General features: G+C 33.2%; 1 protein-coding gene across 1 annotated transcript; it reads left to right on the top strand.

The window, feature by feature from the left end:
• The first annotated feature begins 2,082 nt into the window (after positions 1 to 2,082).
• Positions 2,083 to 7,140, top strand: LOC134239643 (cysteine and tyrosine-rich protein 1-like). Its single transcript, XM_062721816.1, has 3 exons — positions 2,083 to 2,362; positions 5,995 to 6,285; positions 6,729 to 7,140. The coding sequence occupies exons 1-3, from the start codon at positions 2,305 to 2,307 to the stop codon at positions 6,971 to 6,973; spliced, it is 594 nt and encodes a 197-aa protein (XP_062577800.1). The 5' UTR covers positions 2,083 to 2,304; the 3' UTR covers positions 6,974 to 7,140.
• Positions 7,141 to 11,977: the final 4,837 nt, after the last annotated feature.

The following is an 11,977-nucleotide window of genomic DNA, read 5'->3' as shown; positions in this document are numbered from 1 at the left end:
CATCCAGTAGGAATATCACAATTAAAATGAAACATTTTATCTCATTTGGTTCATTAGCAGCCTGCTATCAGGATATATAGAGTAGGCCAATTAGACACTGTATTTGTTTAAGTCTATTAATATGCAGTTATGAATGTGCTTAACACATGGTCTTTTGTTTTGCTCTAAACTGTCATATAGTACCATTTAACATACTCAGTAATACAAGTTGCCAAAACATGATCTTTTCAAGTGATATTATTGAATTCATTGCATTCAATGTCATCCTAATTTAGGAATTGGTCCCTTTGACCTAAACAATTGAAATATTAGTATGGGTAATAGTATTTTATAATAATCAAAATTTCATTGTAGGAAACACTTGTCAGGACACAAGACTGAAAGAGACGTACTGAAAAACTGCCTATAAACACAGCTATCATTAAAGTCAATGGATTACCTAGGAACATCCAAGCAATAAGATATCAGAGACTGGCAATTTTTATCATGCACTCAATGTGGCAGAAAAACCTAAATAAATATTGAAATGTTCAATTTCTTTGTTCATTGCTTTTTTCTCTTGTATATGAATATCGCATGATATTTATGCAAATTTCGCACGATTTTTACATGAAAAACTGATAATTTGGAATTCGCATGAATATCATGCGAAATTTCAGTCACATGAAAATCGCATGAATTTTGCATAAATATTGTATGAGGACATTCGCATGAAATTTGCATGTGGAACTTTTCGCATGATTTTTATATGATTTTCGCACGAAATTCATGCGAAAAGGCAATCGCATGAAAATCATGCGAGCCACTTTTCCCTGTGTATGTAAACTTTACATTGTAATTAACATTGCAAGAAATAATAAATTTTGACAAAAATGAAAAATCAAAAAGTAAGTCCGAATTTCCTCTGCATAATTACAGTATACACTAATGTTTGGTCCTCTATATTTTTCTTCGAATAAAAAATATAAACGTTTTAATTGATTTTAAATTAACACATGGTTATTTTATTCATTTAGAAAATTTTTTGATTAAACATATTATACTTTATAAAATTTCCTTTCTGTTTTATGAAACCAGAGTAAACATCATCCTTAAAATAAAACTATTTTAGTAAAATCTAAAAATTAACAGTAAATACCCCCACGTTTTCTAAAATTTTCTGAATATATAAGATAATATATATAGTATGTACACAATACGTGTGTATATATATAGGTCACAGAATACAAAAAGACGTGGATGTCAGTCTTTGTCACAAAAGTGAAGTTAAGACGACAGTTACTTTGAAAGGGAGAAAATTACTCAGTTCCTCAAATCAGACATAACTCATTTGAGGAATTTTTGGAAATATATGGAGATAACATACAGAATTCCATAAATTAATACAAAACAGGAGTAGAACAAAGAGGGACCTCCAAAAACATCAGAGGTGGGATAGGTCCCATTACATCTCCCAAGATACCAGACTTCAAACACTTCCCGCTCTGGATGATTAACACACTCCATCGCTTTACAAACTCTTTCTCCTTCCTTTGTATCAATTCTTCTTTAAATAAAGCGATACCTTAAAAATCAATGCTTTATATACCTGTAGTCAATGTTAATGATTACCACATTCCCTTGTTTGTTTACCATAGCATACAAAGTGTCATGTTTTATATGGAATAGTTGCAGTATGAAAGAAAAAAAAATTTTGAAAAAGAAATTGCATTTTAAAATTCAATTCAAGACTTGCTAGTCCTTTCAAATTAATGTTTCTAAAATAAACAAAATAAATGCACGGAAAACAATTTCCAGAATCATTGATATTCTGATAAACCTGAAATATTTACGTTTCTTTATGTTATGAGAAATAAAAACACCTTTAAAATTTAATTTAAATGTGAAATCAATAGTGTTGACATCGCCTTTACAGTATATCCGGACCTCGTTATGGACTTACATCGATTGCTGGAGACTGGGACCAGCAGACTATTGACAATTACAAATTTTAAAAACATCGATCCCGAGGGAATTATATCCATGGCGGGTTATAAATCGATGAAATCTATCCGTTGTACCTATGACTACACGTCCAATAACTGAGAGCGGTCGCAATATAATTGGACCCCTCACAAAGCCCAGCTAACAAATAATTGATTTTTTTAAAAACCTAGCTTTATGTTCAAATGCATACGAAATAAATGCAGATGTCTGTGATGGCGGATGGATTACCCGCCTTCTATGTCGTATTTCCGCCTTTTACCCAGTGCATGTTCCCGTGATTTTGTCCTAACTGAGATTCATTAAGTGTCCGGACAAAATATGAATGTGGATATAATCTTGGAACAGATTTTCTTCCTTGTAATCGTCTTCATATCGGGTAAGCCGATATAAACTGAAATGTTTGTCTGTTTTTAGTCCTATCTAACGAATTTAAGGTGTTTCTGTTTTCGTTTTATCTTTAATGATTCCCGTTTGTCTTATTTGTATTTCTTTATTGGTAATTCATTGATACCCTATTGATGCTTCATCCATGTCGGAATAAGGATAACGTACACATCTATGGTTATTCGTGATAATCCATATATTGGTGAACATTATTTCGCCTGCATGTGGTATATACTAACTGGCTAGCTTAATAACAAGGGACTTTTTAACGCGCAAGAAAAATAACGTCATATTTCTGCGTTAAGTTGTTACGATATGTGATACAACTACGTAACAGAGATTCTAGAAACAAGTATACAAGGTCATTTTTTAAAATGACTTCAATAAAACAGTGTTTAAAATAATTAAAACAATTAAATGTATGTTTAATAAGAAAAACTTTACCATCACCGGAGACAAAACAAAAAAAAGTTATAAATAAATAATACCGTGGAATCATTTTTATTCGTGGGGGTCAATGTTCATGGGTACGCAAAATTTTACCTGTTCGTGGAGACGTAATTTTGTGGGTTATTCGTAAATAGCATGCTTCATTGAATCAACATGTTAACAAAATAAACATTAGTGGGGATGTAAATTCGCGGATAGTCGGCCCACGAAATCCACGAACATTAGTCCCTCACAAATAATGATGATTCCACAGTAGTTATTTCAGTTTCAGTCCCATAGATCGTAACATCAACATTATCCACGTGTTCGATCAGTTTTCTTAATGACAAATCAATCACTCATCTGAACACCATTAGCAGAATTCTATGATCATACAATACCACAGTGTATTAAAATTATCAATGTAGCAAGCAGACGTGTTATCTAGCTTCAATAGCATATTTAGTTATCTATTTCTACCAAAGTCAAGTACGCAATATTGTGGTCCGTCCACGATTTACTTTTTGTTTCCTACAAAATGATTAATTATGATGGTAAAATTAATTATGATGGTAAAATAATTAATTATGATGGTAAAATAATTAATTATGATGGTAAAAACGAGAGAACATCTTAACTTATAACTTGAAAATGATGATGAAATTGCATAAATGACCGCAAAACTAACAAGAGATTCAAAAGTTAGTCTATTAATAAGCTTGGCAAACGGTGTCAAAAGTGTTGAAATGTTAACGGTTTGATGAAATAGATTTAGGATAGGTTGTTAAAAAACAATTAAAAATTAATATTTGTCATACGTGCACTGCCTATACTCACAAACTATGAATTATTACTGATATAAATATTGACATTGAATCATTAATTGGAAGATATATCATCAAGACAATGTTTGTATTGTATACCCGAATTAATATATCGATGACCAAAATCCATTTGTGTACACTGTTTTTTGCTTGAATAAGTTTGAAACAACAATGTTACGATATTCGCCTCAGTTACATGTAATCGATTTGTCAGTTGATCATCAATCAATGAATCAGTCAAATAAATAAATTAAAAAGTAAACAAAATAAATAAAATAAACTAAATCGATCAATCAATAAATGATAGATAGATAAATAAATATCTTTTTTTTAGGATATGTACATATAAAGTACATTTATCAGAAGTACATATAACATCAGAATTTAAATTAAAGATCTATGATATATCTAAGAATAACTATCAACACATCGTAAATTAGAACCCCCTTAGTATTTCCTCAATAACTATAAGTAAAGAACTTATTAACACCCAATAATCCCATAATAAATGATAATCTATTTGATGTAAGGTAATAATATACTTTCTCAGCGCCATTATGAAGATAAAAGAGATCTTTTAATGAGAACCGTATTGATTTTACCCTCTTACATTCAGTCTCATCACGGCATTAAAAATTCATTTGTCCCACAGTCCCTCGTCTGCTTGGTTTTGTTTCATAATAAAATTATTTTTTTAGACATGCAAATTTTGCATATAGATTTGAGTCAGTCACGTATGTTTGGGGTCCTATTTTCTAGTAATTTTACAAAATTATTTCTAAAAATATATCTAGGATTACTTTTAAGAAGAAAATTCCTCAACATTATATGTCAGTTTTGAATATTCTAAATATTCACAATAACCAAACTAATGAATGAATAACATGGTCTATAATGGACTTTGAAACTTCATTAAAAAATCCTTATAAACATTTAGCTACAAAGCGGGTTCAATTAAATATTATACCAATTCTAAACTTATTTTGTTAAAAATTTTTTGATTGCTTGCGTTTTAATATCAAAATATGCTTCAGTCTCTGATTGACGGCATCTTTGTGATTTTTGGAAACTCGGTCTTTCAAAAATCAGTTTTTCCCATTCCATGAAGACTAATTGTGCACCGTTATAATCAGACCTATTGTTGTATTCATAGGAAACAGAATTTCTTCATAATCTTATACATGAAAAATATGGAGATAACGAACAGTTTTCAGGATCAAAAGTCCAAAAAACTACAAAATAGGAACAGAACAAACACGGACCTCCAAAACATCAGAGGTGGGATCCGGTGTTATTGAGGAATGAGCAACCCCTGCACGACAGTTGCACCCGCCGTGTGCTCCTTGTCATGATCAAGAAATAACGGAAAAATCAATTTTGAGATCAAAGGAAGGTAATAGTATTAAATCCACTACCTTGAAAACAGTATTGGGTATATACCATGAACATTACACTGCTGCAGTATTTTTTTCCGTCAAAAAAAAATTATATGAAACATTGAAAGATTTGCAAAACATTTTCAGATCGAAGTTTGACTTATGCCTAATCCAAAACGCAGATCACAATTTGTTTCTAACTATAAAACTGCTGCAGTCCTATATTTGCTCAAAGTTTAATTCAAATAAAACAATTCCAAATTTCATTTTAATCAGCTTATTTGTATTTTGCCAGAGAAGAAGTCAAAGTTTGGCTAATATATTTTCGTTTTGCGCCTAATTCGGTTCATTAGAATTTGTTTCTGTCGTATGCTCTCTTCATCAGAGAAAAAACATTTAGACCTTTGCAGTGCAAATTATAAACTGATTTTGAAGCATCGCATACTTGTTTAATTATAATATCCCCCAAAATTAACCCGAGACTGTCCTTTTGTAAACAATGAACTTATAGTATGTGTTCTATCTGTCCTTTCTGGTATTGTTTTGTTCAGTTTCCATTTAATTTTCAGAACACAGGAAATCATGTTTAAACTAGAATAAAATATTTGGAGATAACGAACAGTTTTCAAGCTCAAAAGTCCATAAAACAATACAAAATAGGAACAGAACAAACACGGACCTCCGAAACATCAGAGGTGGGATCAGGTGCTATGGACATCCCCTGCCGGCAAGTCACACCCGCCGTGTGCTCCTTGTCATGATTGGGAGTTAACGGAAAATCCGTCGTCAATTCAGTGTGTAAATAATTTATTAACAACTAGTATGAAAAACGTCAGTCAGTATTTGACTCAATAATAACTTGTAGGAGATACGACCCTCAATGAGTTCTTTCTCTCACAAGATGAACAGTTTCTTGACTTTCTCCTTCACTAATTTTCTGTTTATGATTCTGACAACAGTACTGGTGATATTTACAGTACTGGTGATATTTACAGATATTGCCGGGGAGGAGACGTTCTGTGAGAACAGACAGGATAAATTCCCCTGTGAACATGGCTGCTGTGGCGACTATAAAGACCAGCACTGCTGTTCCTTCGCCGGTCTTATCGTCGGCATTATCATCGGAGTGGCGCTCCTCATCGCTGTCATCGCTGGAATTGTGTACTGCTGGCTTAAGAAACACTGGCGGAAGGAATCGTGTCCTCCGGTGTCGGTATCTAGTCACAACTGCAGAGGAGCAAACGTCACGGTGCTGCATCAGTCCAGGACGATGGCTATCACCACAGGTCAGTAGTAATTTAGTTCTAAAGGTCAAGATCATTGTGTACAAAAACTTCGGAATTTAGTGATATATTTTGAGGTACGGTACCGGTGTCTTTACAAGCAAAGGAGTTAAGTTCAACACTTTATCACAGTTTAGAGCTGTCTCATCTAATGCGCCATTTACACAGGCAAGAAATTGTTATAAATCAAAGATTTTGAAAATAGAAATTTTTTTTACAATTTAATTTCCTTTAAATTAGGCAAGCATTCCCTTAACAAAGATAAGAGATTATAGTAAGAAAAGGTTCTTTCATTGAAGGGGGGGGGGGTGTTATTAGATAAAATACTGTCAACCCTGATATGTAAATATTGGCCACAATAAGCATCCACTAAACAAAACCTTATGCTATTTATCATCTAAAATTATGATATTGTTTTAACATGATTATATATTTCCTTTTTTCAGGGTCGTCGAATCACAGTCCGGGATTTTCCCCCTACGATTTGACTTTTAATCAACAATTTCCGCCGCCTTACAGTGCGCAAGTGCCCCCAGCCCTTAAATATTCTCCGCCCCCTTATTCTCAGGCTCCACCCCCGTACTCATCTAAGACCCCCTCACAACGAACGACACTACACAGTATTGGGAGTGAGAGTGAAATAGCCGTCCCCCCATCCTCCGGAAATGGACCACCGCCTGTCTCCTATTGATAGCTCATGTAGAAAAATTAGGATCCGCCCGTGTCTTATTAATATCTCATAGAGAAAAAATAAGGAGAAAAGGACCAAATGTTTACTGAAAATTTATATATAAACATGTGATTTTTTTAGAACATATGTGTACATGTACTTATTGTTTATGTTATGTGCTATTTTTGAAAGGGTCATCATTTAAAGGATATTGTATTTACCTTTTCTTTTTTTTTGAATGAACATCCATATAAATTTTTATTTCATTTTCTCCTTTAAAAAGATATCAGGCAATACATATTATCATGCTGACGAACAATAAGATTATATGATGAGTTTTTTGTGTAATGTATCGTAAATACTACTACTAATTCGTTTTGGAAATATTTTGAAGTGAATATTTAATAAGGCTACTACAGTTTCAAATGTAGAATTTCGATTTATTTTCATAGCTTCAATGTACATACACTGTGCATTATTCATTTATATTAAGAGAGAGAGAGAGAGAGAGAGAGAGAGAGAGAGAGAGAGAGAGAGAGAGAGAGAGAGAATAAAACATGTTTCCAATCTTAATGTAAATAAGTTTTTAGAATTGATCTTAATTCTTCCTTTTTTATTTGTCTTCTCCCACCTCTGATGTTTCAGAGGTCCGTGTTAGCTCTGCTCCTATTTTGTATTGCTTTATGGACTTTTAATCTTGAATACTGATCGTTATCTCCGTATGCTTCTTATCAACAAATGGAACATTTCTATTATTTCCTGATTATTCTTTCGTTTATTCATTTGACTTTTGTGTAGAAATTGTCTATATATGGCATTACTTAGGAAGTACCAGTTACCAGTGACAAATACTTGTACTTTGATAAGACATTGCTGAATATACTTATATTCTTGATATGTCCCATTTATATAATTTATTAATTTTTTTCGCATAGGCATTTGTTAACAGTTAGCTAAATATACATTATTCTTATCCAAAAAATAGTGTGTGGATGTAACATTTAAATCTGTCACCAGTTAAGAGATGATTTATTTTATTAAACATAATTTCTATATCTAGCATTTCTTATCATATATAACATTACATATTGGATTACATGATCAGTACGTACTGGTCCCTGCTGACAAAGCAGGTAACAACATTGTCTTCGTAAATTTGTGAGGCTCATTATATACCGTATAAGCAGAGGTCTTAGCGAGGAGTTAATTTTGGCATTATTAGAGAGGGTACTGAGATTGCTTAAATATTGAATATCACTAAAAATTAATTGTGTTTTAGTTGTATATCACTAAAAATTAATTGTGTTTTAGTTGTAATGGCTTCTTTAGTGAGCTTTTTTAATATCGCTAAAATTACTTCTTGCTAAAAATAAAATACCCATTTCTAAGTACAAATCGCAAAATTTGCGTCTCGCTAAAATTTCCACTTATACGGTAAATTGTATTTTAGAACTCGGATTTATTTCTACAAGTTGTAATCCTACTTATACTCATAGTTACATTTCTGAGGTGGAAACTATTCAAAGGATACAAAATCAAATGTCAGTTCTGAAAATGCAGGGTTCGACACTAATGGTAGCCCGCTGGCCCGGGACAACTGAATATTGAGGTTGGGCTACCAAACATGCCTTTAAACTTGCCCTGCAGGGCTACTAAGAATTTTACTAAATACTCACCAAAAGAACCAAAATGAATTTTAACTACTATATATATATTATATCCCAGACTTCATAAGAATCCTTACAATCAAAGATACATAGCGGGTTCCAATAAATGTTCAACCAAGTCGATATCTTTCTTTACTCCTCACTCCGCATTATACCTTCATCATCTGCATACGGAGTGTATATATATCAGTCAATTCGATATGCAAGGACATGCTCTACGTATAAACGATTTCTAAAACGGGATAAATTATTGACAAACAAGTTGATGAAATAAGAACATCAGCAGTCTCGTTTAAAGTCATCATTACGTAAGATCTATGGTCGATATAATGACCTTGTATGCAAACAAACTTTATTATTGAGTCAAATGCTGACTGAGGTCTTTCATACTAGTTGTTAGTCAATTATTTATAAACTTAATTGACGACGAATTGTCTCCCAATCATGACAAGGAGCACACAGTGGTTGTGACCGGTCGACTGGGAATGCTCACTCCTCCGTTATTGTTTTATGGACTTTTGATCTTGAATACTGTTCGTAACTACAAATATTTCATTAACACAGGCGACAGAATTTAGTATGTTAATCCTCAGCACAAGAAAAATGTTTATGCATTAGGCACTGACTCTGGATGGCAGAAGGCATGGTTCCTGTAATTTCAGAAAATTATACCAGATTTATTGGCCCGTTAGGATTACCAAAAACAAACGTAATATCACGTGACCATGTGGTTCTGTTTTGATACTTGATACCATTTTTACAGTTTAGAAGTAGAACGTACTTTTCCCGACATTTTACCCACAAAAGGTTGATGTTTGTGTATTGGAATTTTGGCTAACTCCTTAATGGCACCTGATCCTACCTCTGATGTTTTAGAGGTCCGTGTTTGCTCTGCACTACAAAAAAATACCCCACTACCCTTATAATCAATAGTGGGTTTTTTTGTGTGGAGCGATTGTTTTGGGGTTTTGACGATTTTTTCATATTGTACACATGATGAAATAAGTGTAATAAATATTATTTTTGAAAAAAATGTCCAATAAACCCCGGGGTTGAATATCGGAGGGGGGGGGGGGTACTGTCCACAAGTACCTGTGGTGCACACATATGCTTATTACAAGTGCTTGTAGACCAGACAACCTCCCCACCCCCATCCAATATACATACCGGCTACTTCGATATTAAAATTTGTTTTCCTTCATAAATTAACCGTCAAGTACATATTTGCAAAGTATTTCATATGAAGAATCAAAAAAGTACACATAGAATTCACTTTTTATTTTTAAAAAATCATACCCCTAGTATCTTAAATCACCTTTAACTTTTATACTGCAGGTATCAATTTTGTATGTTGTAAATTGTAAATGTTATTAATGAAAGAAATCCAAAAAATATCTATGGACCCGGATTTATATATATTCCAGGGGTGGGGGGGAGACTGAAAAGGTCCTACTTTGGCATGCCAATGGAACTTGCTTTCATACTTCTTAAATTATGTAAAAAACACAATTCCTTAAACTTCCATTTTGCTCCCCCCCCCCCCCTGAAAGTTGGGGATATTAATTTCGGTTTGTCTTATAATTCTGTCCGTCTGTTACTCTTTTTATTAAGCAATATCTCGAGAAGCCTTTGAGCTTTTACAATGAAATTTAAAAAAAGGCTTTGGGTCTGGGATGTTAAGGAGGGGGGGGGGGGTCCCTGTCCACTAGCACCCATGAAAATTATATGAAGATTTTTAAGAAATATGTTTGTAAGAAGAAGCTTTATCAATCGACAAATTACGAGCGGGCATCCCCCTGGAACCTGTGTATTAAAACCATATTTATTTTATATTTCTCAGCATATAGTATTTTGAACAAGGATTTCTTTACAGTTTTGGGGTTTTTGCAATTTAATTATAGACCATAACTCCTTATTGTCCCGACCACCCTTCGTAAAGTACCCAACCCCCTTTTGACCCCTACTAGATCCGCAAATCTATTATCTTTTATTTCATACCACAGAATGACATTTTTATAAAAATTTTCTTTCATTTCCCTTCTTGAACCCCTTTGATCGTTTAAATGTCCATTGAAATGTATTGTAGCGTCACGGTAGCGACCACGACAAAACGTGGGTTTTAGGTATCTTGTGGGGATTTTATCTATCGAAATCCCGATAAAATTGAAGAATTTAATAATGCAACTGTGAATACAATAGAATACAATGACTGATCCCCGTTTTTAGTTACGTTCGTTCGTAAGATGTCGGTGTTTCTCTAATAGTCCACTTGTAAGGTACACAGTTATAGTTATTAGGTCTTTCCACCTTTCTGTGGAAAGACCTATTGAAATTGTTCTGTTTATTAGGTCTTTCCACCTTTCTGTGGAAAGACCTCTTGAAATGCTTCTGTTTTTTATTTCATTTCTTACCTTATGTTTTGACACCGTAAGACTTATCGAAAAAATTTATAGTTCATGATACTGGATATTCAAAGTTATTCCGAAAAATGACCCCCCATGTTTTAACTTAGACCCCTTATGCAGTTATTGCCCCTTTCACCGAAAAGCTTGTTATCGCTACTCCTCCGAAACCGTAAACCGTAGAGATATAAAACCTTCACCATTGTCTTCAACTAATTTAGGAGACTTTTCAATCTATTCATTGCGAAAGTTTTCTTTGACCCCTTCAATGAGTAACTGCCCCTGAAAGTTTATAAATTTTACTAAAAATTAAAAATTTTCAAAACGAAAAGTCTTAGAGACATCAAACCAACTGCATAACATTCAATGACCTTTTGCCTTTAAATTCATTTCAAGGTCAAAGGTCAAGGTCATTCCAATTATGAGAAATAAATTTCTCTTAATAGCTCTTATGTCCTTAAACATATGCGATCTATCTTATGTCTTTAATATGTACTTTTGAAACTCTTTAGAAGATATAAATCTTGGCCCCTAAGATTGACCCTTTTAAAAGTTGTTGCCCCTTGTGCTAAAAACCCTTGTTATCGCTACTCCTCTGAAACCGTAAACCGTAAAGGTATGAAACCTTCACCAATGGCTTTGCCTAATTATGGAGACTCTTCAATCTATTCATTGTGAAAGCATTCGGTGACCCCTTCAATGAGTTATTGCCCCTGAAACTTTTTGAATATTACAAATAATTAAAAATTTTCAAAACGACAAGTCGTAGAGACATGGGACCAACTGCATAAGATTCATTGATCTTTGATCATGAAATTATTGCAAAGGTCAAAGGTCAAGGTCATTCCAAAATTGAGAAATTAAGCTCTTTTTATATCTTTTTTGTCTCTTAACATATACAAACTATCTTAGCATCATTAATATGTATTCTTAAAACTATTTAAAAGGTTAAATTG

Source organism: Saccostrea cucullata, unplaced genomic scaffold, assembly GCF_032062105.1.
Source record: "Saccostrea cucullata isolate Sc308-1 unplaced genomic scaffold, CSIRO_AGI_Scuc_v1 ctg5564, whole genome shotgun sequence".
In the NCBI taxonomy this organism is placed as follows: domain Eukaryota; kingdom Metazoa; phylum Mollusca; class Bivalvia; order Ostreida; family Ostreidae; genus Saccostrea; species Saccostrea cuccullata.
The sequence above is the reverse complement of the archived record's forward strand: the minus strand, read 5'-3'. Positions and strand labels throughout refer to the sequence as shown.